At 39.6% G+C, this 19,548-nt stretch overlaps 1 protein-coding gene across 3 annotated transcripts; it reads left to right on the top strand.

The window, feature by feature from the left end:
• Nucleotides 1-745: 745 nt before the first annotated feature.
• LOC126502153 (inteferon-activable protein 208-like) lies at nt 746-17,967 on the top strand. Of its 3 annotated transcripts, none has more exons than XM_050142989.1 (7): nt 746-831; nt 4,205-4,489; nt 6,507-6,643; nt 8,044-9,024; nt 11,232-11,648; nt 15,537-15,725; nt 17,612-17,967. In XM_050142989.1, exons 2-7 carry the CDS (start codon nt 4,225-4,227, stop codon nt 17,684-17,686), a joined length of 2,064 nt encoding a protein of 687 aa, XP_049998946.1. In that variant the 5' UTR covers nt 746-831; nt 4,205-4,224; the 3' UTR covers nt 17,687-17,967. The 3 variants fall into 3 exon arrangements, with proteins under 3 accessions (XP_049998946.1, XP_049998945.1, XP_049998947.1); XM_050142988.1 differs by lacking the exon at nt 17,612-17,967 and adding an exon at nt 17,246-17,603; XM_050142990.1 differs by lacking the exons at nt 746-831; nt 4,205-4,489; nt 17,612-17,967 and adding exons at nt 4,575-5,122; nt 17,246-17,603.
• The last annotated feature ends 1,581 nt before the right edge of the window (nt 17,968-19,548 follow it).

The raw sequence follows: 19,548 nt of genomic DNA, 5'->3' as shown, positions 1-19,548 counted from the left end.
TAAACCAAGAGCTATCTTGTGTCAGGTTTTCTTTGAAACCCGTTCAAGTGCAGCTGGCAACCGACACAGCCAAGTTCTCCTGCTACTGTCTGCATCAGAAACAGGAAAGAAAGTGGCTGAGTGACTTGGCTTTTTTTTTTAATCTGTTTTTATTTTATTTTATTTTTTTATTAAAAATTTCTGCCCCCTCCCCGCCTCCCTTTTCCCTCATTCAGAGGAATGTAGATTCCTAGGGACTCACCTGTAAGTTTGTGTACATGAAGATTGCAAATCTGAATTTTGTACCTATGAAGACTTATAAAAAGAATCCTGAGTGTAACTAACTCTCTTTGACTTGTTTTGGTAATTTAATGTTCACAGGAAAATAACTCTTAAGTTTCACTTTCCGAGGAAATTGAAAGCTATGAACATTGCCAGGAGACAAGCTCACTGTTTTATCACGCCTTCCGCCACAAAAGAGCACAGGATAAGACACTCAGTGATATTCAGACCATGCAGTGACTCTAACCAGGGTCAGTTTTCTATTCTTTCTGTAAAAAGTTTATTTCCTTGGAATTTCAGGAGATTTCAAAGTCCTCTGGTTCACTTTCCAACAGATTTACTACTTTTTACTATTTTAACTTCTTCTGACACCCATCCCCCCTCTCTCTCACAGAGAGAGAGAGAGAGAGAGAGAGAGAGAGAGAAAGAGAGAGAGAGAGAAAGAGAAAGAGAGAAACACACACATACACACACACACACACACACACACACACACACACACACACACACACACAAGAATTGCTTTCTACCCTACAAAATCTGGAGAGCGCTGAACAACTTTCTAAAGAGGTGAGTCCTGCCCTGCTTTCTGTGGAGACTGGATACTCTGTGAAATACACAAGACTACAGGTAAAATCTTTGTGGATCTTTTGGTTGAGAGAGGAGGAGGCAGAGCTGGTGCCAGCTGCAGTCAGCAACGAACCCATGGTAGCTGGATTCGGATGATTCTTTCAGGAAGATGGCAGACATCTTTATTCCTCCAGCACAGAGGACTGAGCTCAGGAAAACACATAGCACACATTTCAGATTATAAAACAAACTTTTTAGAGGTAAGTCTGAATAACTGAATAAGGAAAAGAAGGTTTTGGTTATCTTGGCTAGGGAGTGCTTAGAACCTGGTGGCTTTGATGAGTGACTGAGTAAAAGACAAGTTGGTAACAAGAAAAAATCCCCATGAAATAACATTCAGTAAAAAAACGCATCTGGACATCAAGCTGCGTCATCTAGGATTCCCATAGCAAACAACACAAGGGTCAATGGGCATGTGTGGCAGAAAACATCTCCGATTTATAGTTGCTGCGAACACAGTGTTTCAGTGATTTCATAAGCACATTTAGTACTCTTCATTCACTTCTACATCAGATGGAAAGGTGGCATTTTAGACATTGTCGTCCTGTGCTATCCTGAAAGTTAATTTGCTTTGTTTGTTTCTTTTTTTTTTCTTAGTTTTCTTTGTTTTTATTTTCTAGTGGTAAGACGCAGGAAAGAGATGGAGAGTTAAATATAAATAGATACATACTTTCAGAAAGTTCTGAAGACTCTCTGTGTACTGGGGTATGTCCATCATGTGTACTTGTACAGAAGTTTTTAAATGTTGGTCTCAGAATGGTACACATATTAAATTAGTACTGCTAAGTTTATTATTATGTTGCACAGACTTTCTAAGCCTTTACACTACTTCATTTAGTAACTGAGGTATGCATTCTTAAATCGACCATGAAAATTTGTTTTTTATAGCTGTTATTTGACAACTCTATTATTAAAGCTGCTATTTCTCGGAGGTAAACTATAATAATTTGCTTAGTTTTATAAGAATTTTTATCTTTAGTTCTAATTAATACAATGCTAATATAGAAAAATTGGGGTTTATTTGTTAATAAGCACAGGATTTATTTTAAAAACCACCTTTAGTGAATGTCTTATTAGCAACAACATTTAACTACATATGTTAAAAAATTTGACAAAGGATGTTAATTAACTGATTATATTAGATCCTTATGAGTGGGTAAATAACACATTTTTCTGACTTCTAGTATGTCCATTTCTTTCATGGTATGTCTCTACTTCATGCCTTTTCTTTATATCTTGTGACTGACAATTGAAGACAAAAACATTAAATGAGCTTAAATTCTTGCCTCCCTCAGTGACCCTGTTGATATCCTTGTCTCTTCTCTCTCTGAGGAGGGTTTCCCAACTGAAGCAGAGCTAGAAATACGCAACTTTAGTTTTCACTCTGCTTCAGTTTCACTCTGAGGCGCTTTCAACTTTACATACCTGTTCTCTTACCATGCTTCCAACAGTTGTTTCCTGTCCACTTTCTCATTTGAAGCTACTGAATGTCAGAGAATCCTCTTGAGACTTTGTTCTTCAAGTGTAAATTTATCTAAGTTAAAACACTTTCTCATTTTCTATTTTATTCAGTGTCAATTGAGGGCATTTCTTCGTGCCACTGGGGCTGAATATATTTTGATATCCAGGACTTGCTGGCAGAAGATGTGTTTTAACACAAATAGCCCAGATACTACATTATTGGACACTTTGTTGAAATTGTGATCACTATTCCAAAATCAAAAGAAATATCTTTTCAACAGCAAAAATATGAGTGTTGACATGTAAGCAGAATGAATAAAATGTATCACGATATCAAGATCTCCTGTCATGTCACATCAGCTTATATTTTGGAGTAAGAATGTTATCAAAAGCCACAAAATCAATAAAACCTTCATATTATTAAAAACACTTCGGTTTGTGGCATCTTAGGTCAGTATTTGCTGAAAGGAGATTGCTCTTGAGAGTGAGCTTTAATCAGCTCCTTGACTGTTTGCAGATGAGCAGATATTTAGGCATAAAAGTTGGCATTGACTCACCCTCTGTAACATTCTTCATAGTCGCTTCCCTGTGTCTCTTGGGAGAACTTCCCATCATAATCTGGGCCTTTTTCAGCCTGACAACACTGTTCAAAAACTAAGTAAATAGTCCTAGAATATTTAGTACCCTCATTATAATAGTACACACACACGAACTATATCCCATGACAAAAATTACTTACAAATTTAAGCAGATATTAGAATCCATCCTCTAGAGTTATAAAGGATGTATAGAAATTCCTAATCAAGCCTCTCTAGAAGAGGGCATTTGGTCCATTGAGAATTAGCAAATGTGGGAGTTTGTAGAAGGCAGGATCTCAGCTGATTCTTAGAGGCTATCACAGAAGGCCTACAGAGAAGGCAATATGAAAATTATGACAAAAAGACAGCATCTATTTCACAAGACGTGGCAAGGGAAGGATGCTGTGTGTTTTGAAGTATGTGATGTCAATAATATAAAAGAAAAAGATGTGAAAGGTGCAGATTGTCCAAGGCCTTCCAAAATAAAAAGAAACAAGGAATTAAGAAGAAAACAAAAACTTGATGAGCTAGAAAGTTATTTTAGCAGGATGTAAACATGGCCTATTCAGAGAAAACTGGCACTATGAGCAAAGAATCTAAGAAATGAAGCCTAACAGGAAGAAAACCAACTAGCTAATTTCCCCCAGTAAATGCTATCATCAGACAGTACAGTGTGCACCTGGAGAGCAAGGTCTTACACCAAGCAAAACAGCATGCCAACTGAAGCTGGTTAATGAAGAGCCAAGTGGACTAGGGCCAATGCCCCAGCAAGGGTCACCCTCTTGCAGTCAACACGCATTCCTGTACGTGTAGAAATGATGCAGCCTGTTTACCAAAAGGCCACTTCAGCATGTGCAAGTCAGGAATTTGCCAGGGGACAGCCAGGAACAGGTTCCAGCCCAATAAAGAGTGGAAAAGGGAACCAAAGTCTAACATCAATTTTACATAATAGAAAAAGAGCCCAGAATTTCAACCTCAGAGCCCATACTCTGAACACTGAAACAACCACTGATTTCCATGCTTTCTGCTGTCACAACCGTCACTGACCTAAGCCAGCTGCCATCATCAACAGGGACGAAATTCTTAGACTTATTTGTTAACTGAGCAGTTCTCTGGTCACTTTTCACAGGGGCACAGTTGGTCATCAGTTCTCCATTTTTTCACATACACAGCTACGGACAACACTACCACATGGCTTGTTCACCCACCTAGGCACACCCTGTTTCTATTATCTATCCATGTATGTAATTCTGTATGCCGTTATTCTCTTGTAGGCTCGCCCATACTTTGAGAGATGGTGAATGAATACAAGAGAATTGTTCTTCTGACAGGACTGCAGTGTATCAGTGACTATCATTTTAGAATAGTTAAGTCTTTACTAATCCATGACCTACAGCTGACTAAGAAAATGCAAGATGATTATGACAGAATTAAGATTGCCGACTTAATGGAAGAAAAGTTCCAAAAGGATGCTGGATTGAGTATACTCATAAAACTGTATCAAGATATTCCAGAACTTGGAAAGCTTGTTGATACACTTAGAAAAAAGATGGCAGAAGGTAATGGGGGAGCACCCTTGATGTGCACCCTTTTGCTAACCTCCCCAGCCTTGCTAGATCCTTGCAGTGTTTACAGCTGATATGCCTGCCCCTTCCCCAGTATGTGCATTGGGACCTACCGAACGGGAGCACTTCAGATGTTAACAAGTTGTTGAAAATGCAGGCAACTCCTTTCCTAAAAAGAATTCTAATGCATCTGGATGTAGATGTCCTTGGGGGGTGGGTGAAGAAAAGGAAAACAGCAAAACAGAAGTTGCTCAGAGAAAGAAGAGCTTTTAATACAGTAGCATGAATAGACACTTATAAGGTAAGATTTCAATATCACACTTAAAAATACCTAAGTCAATTAATACAACTCCAAATTAAGATATGCCATCATTAATGTATTTTTTTTTTTTTTTGGCAACAAGTGAGTCAATATTTAAGTAGAATCCTGAATCTAAGGGGTGTGGAGAAGTTCCCCTTTGTAAAGTTACTAGGTTCAAAATACATGAAAAGAAGTGGGCATATTGCCCATAGCTGTGGAACATTCTGGACATTTAGCATTCAGTTGATTGGAACAGAGAGCTCTCCAGTTTAAGACTGGGGTTCATGCCAAGATCTTATCTCCAGAAAGTAAAAGGGACCCAAAAGGTAAGCTATCAAATTCACTATTCGTCTATTGCCACACTTCAGATAAGGTCACAATTTCTTCCTCTGTTTCTCTAATTTGGGGTGACCTGCAAAAGATAATCTATCATAAATTCATGTAAATTTTAGATTTTTTTCAAAATAAGTTTGTTTATTTATTTATTTATTTATTTATGTGTTTATTTTACACCCTGGCCACGGTGTCTACTCCCAATCCACCCTCAGTTCCCACCCCCCAGTGCCAGATCTCCCATGAGTATCAACAAAAATGGGATATCAAGTTGCAGTAAGACTAAGCACCTCCCTATGTATTAAGGCAGGGCGAGATGAGTCAGAATAAGGAGTAGGGTCCCAAGAGCCAGTAAAAGAGCCAAGACAACCCATGTTCTCACTATTAGGAGTTCCACAAGAAGATCAAGCTACACAACTGTAAAATGTATGCAGAGTACCTAGGTCAGTCCTATGCAGGCTCCCTAGTTTTTGGTTCAGTCTTCTGTGAGAACCTGTGAGCTCAGGTTTGTTGTTTCTGTGAATTTTCTTGTGGTGTGAACTCTCTGAGTCCTGTAAGCCTTTGTCCGTCTCATGTACAGGATTCCCAGAGCTCAGCCTAATGTTTGGCTGTGGGTCCGCATCTGTTTCCATCAGTTGCTGGATGGTGCTTCTCTGACGGCAACTGGGATAGGTACCAATCGGGTCACAGGAGAAGGCCAGTTCAGGCTACTTATCCGCTGTTGCTAGGAGTCTTAGTTGGGGTTATCCTTGTAGATTCCTGGAAGATTCCCTTGCTCCAGATTTTTACTTAGCCCCAAATGTCCCCCCATTCCAGTAGTCTCTTCAGTACTCTCTCCTTCCTCTTCCCCCAATCTGATTGCTCATGTTCCATCCTCACTTGCCCTCAGTTCACTCACAAAATCTCTTCTACTTCTCCTTCTCAGGGAGATGTGGGTTTACTCCCATAAACCCTCCTTGTTACCTAGTCTCTCTGGGTCTGTGAACTATAGTGTATTTATTCTTTTTTATAGTTAATATCCACTTATGAATGAGTACACACCGTGTTTATCTTTCTCTTCTTAAAAGCAAACTATAGGATAAAAGAGCTAGGATGGTGCTTGATTGCTGCGTATACAAGTCCCCACAAGGGAAGACTATGCTCATTGCACCTGAAAAGAGCAAGCAAATCCTGATGCAGTTCCTGTATCTGTATTGTTTGTTGGTGACAGAGATAAGCAGGAAGTAGTATACTGGAACAATAGCAGGAAATATACCGGGACAGTAGCAGGAAATATACCTACACACAAAAACGAGGCAAAATATCACTGGGTGGACTTCTGCTGCCTTACAACAGGACAGCTTCATTCAGTTTATTGTCTTTTCTTTACTGCATCAGTTGAAAAGAAAAGCAAAAGAAAAGCCAAACACGCTGCAATAGGACCCAGTCAGAACGAATCCAGCACTTCCCACCTTGTCTCCAACATAGAGGAACACTTGGAACTAGGATCAACTATGGTGATGCCTTCATCAAAGGTACGCTAAGATCTCACTGAAGAGGCATCCACTAAGCTTGTTCTCCTCAGTACCTTTCTCTGAGTACTTACTCTAAGCCCTTTATCTGTGCCAAGGGCATAGCAAAAGTGAAGTGAAGGGTCACCAAATTCATGATGTCTGGTCACTCTTTTTGTTAGGACTGCAGGAATACTTTTTTATTTGGTATAACATAATTTTCTGTAACAAAAATATAAAATCATTACTTGCTTTGTGTGTATGTGTGTGTGTATTTTACATATGCATGCATACATGGCATTTGTTGATACCAAAGAAGAACTTCAAGTGTGTGTGTGTGTGTGTGTGTTTAGTTTGCGTACATGTGTATGCATGCATTTGTTGATGCCAAAAGAGAACTTCAAATATCCTGTTTAATCACTCTCTGGTTTTTGCCTTTGAGATAGAATCTCTCCATGAACCTGGAACTTTACTGGTAGACAGCAAGTCCCAGAGACCATCCCGACTATGGGGTAGCGGCAAGCATGAAAAGTTGCGATATGATCTTAGATCCTCCTGCATGTGCAGCAAATACTCTTGTTCCCTGAGTCATCTCTCCAGCCTCCCCATCACTCCCTTTAAAAACATTTGCAAAAGTAGTAATCAGTTGTTAAGGATACAACTTTAAAGGATATGTTGAAGGGCATTAAGCATCAACTTGTACTTTCTAAAACTCAGCCTAGTGTTCTCCATCATCAAATTTTAATAGAAGATTGACATAAATAAGATGTTTCTACTCCTGTATGAGATGATCCTCTTCTCTGGCATTTGTTCAAAGTATTTAGTTCCCAATGAATCAATAGAATCAGAATCCAATAACATCAAGTGAGTTATCTTGTTATTTAAACCATTTTATATACAGTATTAAAAACCGTTATAGGGAACGGGGATAAAAACTTCATAGAGGAGCTCAGCTTTGCTCACACAAGACCCCAACCAAGTTCAATCTCTACCACACAGAAGGGTGGTGACAGGGATTCCTGGGTGCCAAAACAGCAGACAATATGGAGTTGTTTCTTTGGAAAGTTGAGGGAAGAAAAACCCATAAGTGGGAGCCAATTTTGCTGCTAACCTGTTGCCCATAAACAACCCTAAGTTGGACTGAACAAGGTTATCTTTGGTGTTTTATAAGACATACAGAGTCGGGATTCCAAGCCGAACCAGTGAAATTCAGGGCCCAGCAGTCTACGAGATATTCTCATTAGGAAGGGAAGAGGCTAAGTGTTGGGCATCTCTATATGTGATCTATAATACCTCCTGCAGCCCAGGGGGGACTGGCCAAACAGAAGTATTTTTAAAAGGGAAAATGTAAAGATGTGTTTGATCTGATTTTTGAAACCTATTTATCGGGATACAAAGAATTCTAAAAATCTATTTCCCTTCAGAAACCTGAAGACACACTCACCAAATCACCTGACATCGTAACAACACAGTCGTTTCAGGAAGAGCATAAACTTCCAGAACTTTCAACAGCCAACAGGTGCCCAGTTGTAAGTGAACCACAGACTCCTCAGGGGCTTCCAATGACAGGCTACAGCAGCCTCCAGACTCCCCTGGAGCCTCCAGAAACATCACACATCATATTAACAACATCCCAGGGTCCTTCAGCACCATTTTCCACCAGCGATCGGACTTCTCAGGTGTCTCCAGTGATGGCCTCCAGCAGCATCCGCACCTCTCAGGTAACTTCATTGGTTTCTTGTAGTCATCAAGGTCCCCTGAAGTATCAAAAAACAGTGCCTAAAACTGTCCCAGTCTTTCAAGAAAGCCCAGCAACAGCGACCAGGGTTGTCCAGACCTCTTGGATGCCTAAAGCAACAGTGCACAGCAGCGACCAGGCCTCTCAAGTTACTCCAGCAACAATGACCAGTGGTTGTAATAGTCTTCTGATGTCTGCAGCAGCACTATCTGGCAGTTACAATACTCCTCAGCTCACCCCAGCAACAGTGCACAGCAGCAACCAGGCCTCTCAGGTGACTCCAGCAACAGTGTCCAGCAGTGTCCAGGCCTTTCTGGCAACAACAACCAGTGGTGATAATAGGCCTCATGTGTCTGCTGCAAAAGTATCTGACAGTTACAGTACCCCTCGGGTCACCCCAGCAGCAGAACCCAGGAGAGTCCAGGCCTCTCAAGTGATGCCAGCAACAACAACCAGTGGTTACAATAGCCATCAAGTGTCTGCAGCAACAGGATCTGGCAGTTATAATACCTCTCAGGTCACTCCAACATCAATGCCTAGCAGCTTTAATCCTCCTCCACAGTCTCCAGCATCATGGCCCAGCAACTCTAGTATGCAACAGGTGTCTTTGGCAACAACATCCAGAAGTTCCTCTGCTAGTTTGGTGTCTCCAGCAACACCATTCAAGGTAATGATGGGTTGTTCTCATAATATGACAACAGGGATTAGCACAAAGAATTTCCCATGATCCCCCTATGATGTATGATGTTTTATTTTAATAAGTCACTTGTCTGTTTTAAATATCTGATTTTATGATTTTCAGTCCTTCCCTAGATTAATTTTCTACTCCTCCTGCGTTCTGCTCCATTAAGAAACCGTATGACGTAGTGAGCGCCTGAGCATCCTTGTTCTTTAAAGGACGCAATTAACATTTATTTGTTTGCTTTGATGTTTTGTTGTTGTTTGGGCTTTCATCTTTATTTTTCACTCAGTGAACCATAAATTGATATTTTAGTGGAAGATGTGATATAAAAATATAAAGTTAAGCAGGCTATATCACCAATGATTTTTTATCTTTCAATTATACAAATGCCATTTTAGAAAACTTAGGAAAATAGATAATACACAAAATAAATGTTTGAAACTATCTAGAATCTCTTTCTAAAATGCCACATTTCACTATCCAATCTTGTTTGTTTTATCTTTTATTACATATATGAAGAGTATCCTTTATCTACTAAATTTGTATCAAAATGCACATATTTTTCTATAGCGTGCAGTTTTAAAACTTTATTTAAGCAGGTGTGAGAGATGGCTCAGTGGATAAAAGCACTTGCCACATAAGCCTGGGAACCTGAACTTGAATCACCAGATCCCATGTAAAATGTGGACACAGAAACATCCATGTGTACAAACCACATGTGTACCAAAGCAGAGGCTCAAGGCAGAGTGACAAGAGAATCTATAGAAACTGACACATAGCTTATTAGATATGCATCACAGTGAACTAGAGAGACCCTGTCTCAGACAAAGTAGAAGGTGAGAACCAACATCCAGGGTAGTCCTGTGGTCACACACACACACACACACACACACACACACACACACACACATTTCTACCCCCAAAATATTTTTAAAAATACATAACATATTTTGAACTGCTGTTCAACCCACCAATATAGATTTAAATGATTTTGATATCTGAAAAACTGCAGAGTTCAGACATTATAAAGATAACCCTGTGTGGTATGACTTTAGGCTGTTTCCAGTATTTTCCTTTCCTGCAAACTCTGAAAATACCTGAGAATATTTTTTCATTTCTAAAGAAGTGTATATCATCTACTTTTTAAATCCCGTGCACCTTCTGTTGGGTGTTCTTCACACCAATCTGAGGTACCGCTTAAGTCACATTCAGAGTACACTTCCTATGGTTCAAAAACATTGGAGCACACTGAGAAGTCAGACTTAAAGCCCACCATTCACAGGCTTCCAAACAGACCACAGAGAGTGCTGTTGGTTCATAACTACCTCACTACACTGGTCTCTAGGTTTCCTGTAATTGCCACCATACTTCTTTCAAAGTGTGATCCTGAGTTCAGAAATAGTGCAGAGTAGCTAGGTATGGTGGCATACACTTATAATTCCAGAAAAGACTGGTGGACCTCTGTGAGTTCAAAGCCAGACAGTCTGAAATACATAGCAACTTCAGAGTCAGCTAGTAATACATATTGAGACCCTGTCTCAAACAAAAGAACCAAAGAAAATGAGGTTGGGGGAGAAGAAAGAAAAAAGGGAGGGAGGGAAGAAGGAAGGGAGAGATAGAGGGAGGGAGGGAGGGAGGGAGGGAGGGAGGGAGGGAGGGAAGAAGAGAGAGAGAGGTTGTGCATAATGCAAGTATTGTGGAGACAGGTTGTCAAATAACTACCTTTCTTCCTTGTCCAAATCCAGGATTCTCCTGCAGGGCTGCTTGCTCCTCTTATACAAGTGGATGAGCACCTAATATGAATTATTCAGATTAGCAGAGCCCTGGGTGCTTACAGTAGCTGCCTATTTTATAAGACAGTACTCTGTGTGTGTGTGTGTGTGAAAAGATAATGTAATTTAAGCTTTAAAATGTATTGTTAGACTCAAAATGTAGCTTAGAGGAAGAGAATTTTCCTGGCATTCCAGAGGTTTTGAGTGTATTCCCAAACGCCACAAAAATAACAATTCAACCAATTTGCCCACCATGGGTGATTAGTACATGCTGGAGCTACTGCCAGAGCTCCATTTAGTCCCCATTTATTACAGCACAGCATATCAGACTTTGGTTATATTTTTCTACCCTACCTGGGAAAGATATTCCTTAATGTCTGTCTTAACTGTTCCTGGCTTTCCTGTGTGCATTTCATGTAGAAACCAAGACTGAAGAACGTACCTAAGCAGCCTTCTCAGGAAGATGGTCCCCAAGAAGGTCCCAAACAAGTGATGGTATTAAAGGCAACAGAACTATTTACATATGACATGAGAGAAAATAAAATGATGTTTCATGCCACAGTGGCCACTGAGACTGAATTCTTCAGAGTGAAGGTTTTTGTCGTAATCCTAAAGAAGAAGTTCATCCCCAACAACGTCATTGTCATCTCAGATTACACTGGCCACAATGGTTTTCTAGAAATATACAGAGCCTCCAGCGTATCTGATGTGAAAGGCACCAATATGATGGATATTCCAGTTTCCCTGAGACAAAGAGCCAATGCAACACCTAAAATCAATACTATTTGTTCACAAAGAGTGGGGACATTTGTGAATGGAGTGTTTTCCGTGTATGCGGTAAGTCATTGTGTTATTTTGTAAAATTTCATTGGCAACCTCAGATTTTAAGTCGTAACTTGGCAGTTTGGATGTGATCGATTATATGCATGCAGGAAACGAAGGCCTCCCTGTTCAGAAACAGGAAGTGGAGTTTCACACTTACAAGTGTTGCACAGCCTCTTGCCATTCTTATCAAGGTATCACCATGAAAACATTTTTACAAAGAGACTCAACATGAAACCTGGCATTTTTTCTGTGATGACCTATTTGTAGTATTTTGCATCAATACACATATCCTTAAGACTTTGTTTGCCTTCTTCATTGCCCATATGAGTAGCAACTTAAATATAACTAGTACTCGAACCCTTGCCTGATAATTGTGGTGACAAAAAGAATAAGAACGCAAGTTGCTAACAGACTGATTACCTCATCTTTAAACTACTCTCAATTACATCTGATTTACCTATATTTTCTTTATTAATTCTTAGAGAATTTTTTTAATTTATTTATTTCTTTATTAATTAATTAAAGATTTCTGTCTCTTCCCCACCGCCGCATCCCCTTGCCCTCCCCCTCCCCCAACCAAGTCCCCCTCCCTCGTCAGCCCAAAGAGCAATCAGGGTTCAAAGTATCTTGACCAAACTTCTTCCAAAACCATTTCCCCTACCCTATTTCCCATCCTCTTTTTACTTTATTTTTAGAAGAACCTATCCTGAATCAAATAGCCTGGCTCTCCAGTTCTTACAGTCTGCCTGCCCCCTCTTCTGTGATATTTCGTGAGCCTCAAGTGTATGGATTATGTTTAAAATGTATTGATTGGAAGAGGGCACCCCATGGTCATTTGATCTGTACATTGTGGCCAGTTGCACACTTTTCTGATGGTCTCTACCTTCTGCAAAAAGAGCTCCTTTGGGGAGGTCTGGGAGGTTCACTTCCCTGTGCTTATAGAATACGAATTTAGAATGCACTTAGAGATCATACAGGCTCAGGCAGCTGGCAGGAGATTTTCCTCTAGAGTCCACGTCTCAACAATTCGGTGTCGGATTCATCATAGTCCCTCCTAATGAGTGGACCTAATACCCAATGAAGTCACTGCTGGCTACTCCCAGGATGTAAGTACCACTCTTCCACCTTTCCAAAGATCTTGCCATGCTGACCATTGTTCAGGTTCATTTCTAGCATACCTGGGATGGGATTGGACTGTTAATTGTTCTTCTCTTTGGCAGTTTACATGGATTCTTATGAAACTACAAGAGTTAGTCATCCATGAGGAGGCTTCTAGGCCAAATCCAGATCAGTTCCTCCAAGTTCTGTGTCTGAACTATGTAGTGCCTTCAGCAAAAGGGCTGTACATTCTTTGCCTGGCAGTAGCCTATATTGTTATTGAGGTCTGCTGGACTGCCCTGGTTAATAAGTTGAAAGAAAGTATTCCATTCCTGGCACTGGAGATTTGGTTAGTCTAGGAGGATTTTTTTTTTGGTGGTGGGGGTGGGGGGAGGAGAAATGCCATAACTTCAATCCAACTACATATAGGTGTGCGCGCGCACTTGCACGCATGTGTGTGTGCATGCATGTGTGTGTTTGTGTGATTGTATATGTAATTTAAATTAGAACAAAATAATACATTTCCCTATGTTTTTTTCCATACATCCTTAATATTAATTAAACCTCCTTCCATCTCCCTCTGTGTTGTCGTATCTCCTCCCTCCCCAGGTAAGTGTTCCACACTCATTGTTTCTCATTTCTCCATAGAAATCATGCCCTACTATTCCCAGCCTTAACGTTTCTGTTATGGTCATTTTTTACTTTCCTGGAATCTGATTTTACTCTAGGTTACTCACTGAATCTAAAGATTTGGAGCTTGCATCCACAAATAAGAAAAAAACATACCTATTTGTACAGAGGGCACAAGGTCCTTGTACTCACAGATAAATACTAGGGAAACCAGGAATGTTAAACACGCAGGATTGTCTCTTCAAAGGAAGAGATGTATAGCCTGTTCTCCATCCAGAAGGCTGGGAATGGATGCGGTTAATAGTCTAGTCACCTCTGTGCTATCCGTGGGGTCACATCTGACTCCCCTAGACTCTTAGGTTTGTCTCATTCTCCCTAGGCTTTTATCTTGAGCATTGTTTCTCAGTCGATAAAATTTTGCCATCTTTATGGAAGGGGGCATATGTACTTTAAAAAAAAGTTTCAATGTAAACATGTCTTACACCTTCTTTTATACACAGGATTGAGTTAATTGTCATCAGGAAACCTTAGTGCTGGGTGTGGTGGCGCACGCCTTTAATCCCAACACTTAGGAGGCAGAGACAGTTGAATCTCTGTGAGTTCAAATCCAGCCTGGTCTACAAAGTGAGTTCCAGGACAGCCTAAGATACACAGAGAAACCCCGTCTCAAAAAAANAAAAAAAAAAAAAAAAAAAAAAAAAAAAAAAAAAAAAAAAAAAAAAGTCATAATTGTACAGTGCTTAAATATGCCTGAAAATAAACTGTCCAGTGTCAGACTTTAGACATTTAAAATAGCACCTGCGACTGAGTCAGTTTAAATCAGATTTCCTTCCTGCCCCACATGGCCAGTCACTCTGCTGACCCTGGGGTTTGGAGAGACCCTCTACATATTTGTCTTTTGGGGTCTGTGTTGCATGACTCAGCATATTTTCTAGCTTCAAGCATTTATCTGCAGATTTCATTTTTCACAGCTAAATAGTATTCCATTCTATATATCATTATCCATTTGTCATCTGAACATTTAGATTGTCATCCTCTTCTAGCTATTGTAAATAAATCAGCAATGAACATAGCTGAACAGGTACTTATGGAGAAGGGTGTCAATTCCTTAGAGCATATGCCAAACATTGGGACAGTTGCTCGTAGCTTTTAGAAAAATCTCCACACTGATTTCCAGAGTGCCTGTACCAGTTTGCAGTTTCACCAAAGGGTTACCCTTTCCCCACAAAACACATCAGCATTTTCTGGTCAATGTTTTCTTGTTCTTAGCCATTCTGACTGGATTTAGATTCATCTAGAGATTGTTAAGCACGTGACCTCTACGTTAAATCTTTTTTTTAATTGATTTTTATTGAGCTCAACATTTTTCTCTTCTCCCCTCCCTGCCTATGTTAAATCTTAAGAAAAGCAAATGTAAGAGACTCGAAAAATATAGCTTTGCCTCTCAAGTTATGACAGGAGACAAGTAATATAGAGGAGACTGAGGAATTCTTGGATTTAGGCATGCCTTTCAGCCCCAGTGTCCCTGCAGATAGCATACATAGATGACCTTGTTCAAAGCATGGTCTCGTAGTCTGCTGTAGATATGCAGCAGGGGCCTGTTGCTTGTATCTGTGGTGTTCTCTGCAGTATGTCCAGGTGACCATGCAAGTACATCTGGCTGTAACCTTAACAACACAAACAAAATACAAACGAGAGAAGCAGGGCTAAATGATGCAGATTTAGTGGTTGAAATATTTGGAACAGAATGAACACAAATGGACACTGAGAAAACATCATCCATTTAATTGGGACTTAGTCTCAGACAAACAGTGAGCCAAAGCCACCCTTCTTAGTTCTTGTGGCATTATCTAAGAAATCCACAATGGCAGCCAACTTTATTCTGGTTTCTCCCTACTTGGGCTCCTTAACTCTCATCTCTACCGATTTGGTAGAAGGGAAGGTTTTCTGTAATAACCCATCAGATGAAAACCTTAAATATGAAAAGCTTGAGAGACATTTCCAAAGACAGGGTTTGTGAACCAGAACCCCCAAAGCTGTTTTGTACCCATAATTCTAAACCTAGGCCTGTATTTGTCTTATCAGAGACACGCTAGCACTACTTAAGTCTCACAGATGTCACAGCACTTGACGTATTTCTCAGAAGATGAATGTTAATAATTTCTTTTTCAGAAAATAGTGAACGATGAATTCATTTACTACGGAATAGAAGACAACACAGGGAAGATGGAAGTGGTGGTACACGGACAATTTACCAATATGTACTGTGAGCCAGGAGACAAGCTTAGACTCTTCTGCTTTGAGTTGAGCTCATGTGTGGATACGTGGCAGCTGAGATCTGGGAGGCACAGTTACTTGCAGGTGAGTGCTCTCAGGCATTGCTCTTCTTCCTAGCAATCACTTTTAATACTATGCTAAGGCTTGGCTGCAGCAGAGAAGAAATTCAGCTTTAAACACTAACGTATGTAAACATTTTCTTATCATCATGTTTAAAATGAGGTAATTTTTTCTTTGCTTTGATTCTCTTTGCTTTTGTATTTTTGAAAATATATTTTACAGAATATATTCCTATCACAATTTCCCTTCCCTTTTAAATCCTCCCAGATCCTCCCCACCTTTTCAGAAACCATCTACCGCCACCCCTCTTTTTTCTAATATATCTTTAGGAAACAAACAGGCAAAACAAAATAACTAGGATAAAACAAGAAAAACCAGGAGCAAGTAACACATATACATGCACAAACATGTACATACACACACCCCATAGAAACAAGAAATCAGAAAACATAACATACAAGCAGTGTTTTTTTTTTTAAAAAAAAAAAAAGTTCAAAGCATTATATAACAACAACAACAACACTACCCTTGAATTCATTTTGAGTTAACCATCTACTTTTAAGCATGGCTTGTATACCCAGTGAAATTCCATTAGAGAAAATGAAGTTTCCTTTTGCAATCAGTTGTCTATTAGAAATAGCTTCTTGGTTAGGGATAAGAACTTGTATCCACTTCCCACTCACAGTGTTGGGATCCCATCTGGGATGAACTTGTGTGTGCCCTGTGCATTCTGCCTCACTCTCTGTGAGCTCATCTGTCTGCCCTGCTGTATTTAGAAGGCCTTGTTTCTTTGGTGTCTTCCACAGCTCTGCTCCTACACTCTTTCTGCCTCCTTCTCCACATAGTTTCCTGAGCTCCTGGGGTGGAGGGTTGATGAAAGCATCCCATGTGGGACTGAATGTTCCAAAGTCCCTCACAATTTGCATATTGTCTGGATTTGGGTCTCTGGGTTAGTTTTCAACTACTGCAGGCAGGAGCTTCTCTGGTGCTGACTGAGTGAGACATATAGGCATATGTGAGATCTATACATATAGCAGAATGTCATCAGGATTCACTTTATTGCTGTGTTCCTTTAGCAGAACAGTAGTGTTTGGTTTTCCTCTGGGTCCCTGGCCTATCCACTAAATGTAGTAAATCAGAGTGTAAAGAGGATATTCTCAAACTATTATTTCCTAAGTTAAACAATAAAACTTGTTATGTTTATCAAAATAGGGAAATTATTTGATAGGAATTTGGGTCTAATATGTTTCAAATTCTGGCTCTGATAGTTTCAAATTTACTGAAGGCCTTGAAGCTCATGGACCTCAATTATAACATGAAAATAATGTTCATCACAGAGGATCATGAGCAGAACTCACAACAAACACCATACGTTTCACATGGGTGCCTTAAGCAAATGAGAGCACAACAAAGCAAAGTCCATGCTCTTGTCACACAGTGGGATTCATTAAAACTAGCAAAGACTAATAATAATGCGTAGATGAAATATAAGAACTGACCTATTCAGTCACGTGGAAATGTTTTCATATCTCTTTTATTCCCAGGACCACAAGTCAAACATTCCTAACGCCCTCCCAAACACCTGCATCAGGCATGCCCTCTGTGCCTTCCTCCTAACCAACTGTGCACCGATGTCTTCCACTCAATTCCTGCCTTCGATCCTGCGATTTCTCCTTCCCTACCATTGCTCCACCATATTGCCTGCTCTTCTATCTGTGCTCAGGCCTGGCAGGGTGCAACTAGCTCATTTTACGCTCTCAAGAAGTGGGAGCCAAGTTGATTCAAAGGATAGAGATTCGATAAAGGAGTTAGGTAAAGAAAGATAAGTGATTCATAGGGGCAGTGTGAATAAAGAGGAGTGTGACCAGCTTCATCTCAGCTAACCTGATTTCATCCTTGTCTTCTTCAAGGTCATCCGGGCTAGGAGGAGAGACATAGAATTCAGCTATGGAAATGTACCTAAATTCCAATTTAAACACAACTGAACAACACTGACAATAATGTTTATGATGATATGATGTAAGTGCAGAAAAATGTGTATGTGGGGAGGAAGGGAGGGGGCAAAGAAAAATGTATAGCTCAATAAAAACAATTTAAAAAGCAAAAAATGTGTATCTAGCATATAGTGATATATATACATATATACGGCTCTTAATTTTAGAAAATAGTGTTCTTTTACTTTGCTTTTTGTACATTTTAGATTCTCTATATTTTGTATTTTCCATCTGTATATTTCAACTTGAAAAAATAAGAATAAACTTTTTATCTAAAGCAGTTCTTCCCCAGAAGTCTCTTTCATCCATTTATAAGTTATTATAAAACACATATTGTTCTCTGCAGGTTTGAGATACACAACAACTTGTACTTTGGGTAGGATAGTCAAGGACAGAGGCCTCTTTTCAAAGCAAAAGGCTATGTCTGATGCAGAAAAAAAAAAACAAGTTAAAAGAAATGTAGGGTCTGGAGTGCAGTCTGTACTGTAGTTACTAAGGCTTATGCTTCAAGGAAGGGATTCATTGGCTAAAAAAAAAAAAGGGAGGGAGGAGGTTGTAGGAAGTTAAGGCCTACCAGGCCAGAGGGGGTCAACTTGGAGTCTGCCTGGCCCGCAGGAGGTCCTGATCATGCCTAGTCAATGAGGAGTGACCAAGCTGTGTTTCCTGAGTGCCTAGCAACAGGCACTATCAGAGATGCTGATCCTGCCTAGCCAATGAGGGACAAACATGTGATGTCAACTGTCAAGGGATCAGAATGACTGGGTGCTGGGAGGGTTTATAAGTTTTCCCCCTGTTGTTAAATAAATGAGTCTGCTGTATACCTGACATCTACTTGACTCTCAATGTCTGAGATGTTGACACTGTACTTCTCACCCCCTCCCCACCTGAGGAAGGCACTAAACACCTATATAGCAAACTGTGGATTATCTAGCTTCATAAACAGCATGCTACTGAACTTCAGGACACATACAGACTAACTGAACCTCAGTAATGGCAGGTGGCCTCACCACAATACTTTCTGCAGCAGACAGGCCACTGGGACAAAAATGTAGAGAAACTTCAGAATTAAAAGGTAATATGCATCCAACAGACCTAACAGATATCTGCAGAGCTGTCTACCTGAACTGAGGAACATACATTCTACTCAGCAGCCGATGGATGCTCATCTAAAATTGACTACATAATGGGATGCACAACAAATCCTTACACATTTAGAAAAACTGAAATCCCTCTATGTATCCTATCTGATCACAATGCAGTAAAGCTTAAACTCAACAGCAAATAGCTGTGTGGACTCTAGAGTCACAGAGAAGAAAATTTGCCTACATACAAGTTATAGAGAACCCAGTAGAATATTTTGAGGCTTGAGATATTTACAGCTAAGCCAATGATTTTATATTTTTAGTTAATTTTGTAAGTTATAAATTTGGACCCATTATTTTTTAATATGGACATCAAATTGTAAAAAAGTGTCCTTTTTATATTTTTGGGGGTTTATACTTTTATGAAAAAGAACAGTATATTTTGACACATGACAGATATTGCCTTCCCTATGCTATATAGGCTTATCATTGCACTAACATCACAATGTCATTGTATTATTTCAATATCTTTAAAAATATTTTTTAAATTATTTCAGTAGGGCTCACAATATCTATCTTTAATCACATAGAATATACTTCAAAAATATTATACTGCTTTAGATGCTGTATTAAAATTTTGCAAGAAGTATTATATTCTTAAATTTTACCTCTCATACTTTGTATTGCTCCCATGTATTTTATTTTTAAATATTTTTTAAAATATTTATTTATTCATTATGTATACAATAGTCTGTCTGTGTGCATGCCTGC

This window comes from Alexandromys fortis, unplaced genomic scaffold, assembly GCF_014885135.2.
Source record: "Alexandromys fortis isolate MF-2015 unplaced genomic scaffold, M_Fortis_MF-2015_v1.1 scaffold_51, whole genome shotgun sequence".
NCBI classification, from domain to species: Eukaryota; Metazoa; Chordata; class Mammalia; order Rodentia; family Cricetidae; genus Alexandromys; species Alexandromys fortis.
The sequence above is the reverse complement of the archived record's forward strand: the minus strand, read 5'-3'. Positions and strand labels throughout refer to the sequence as shown.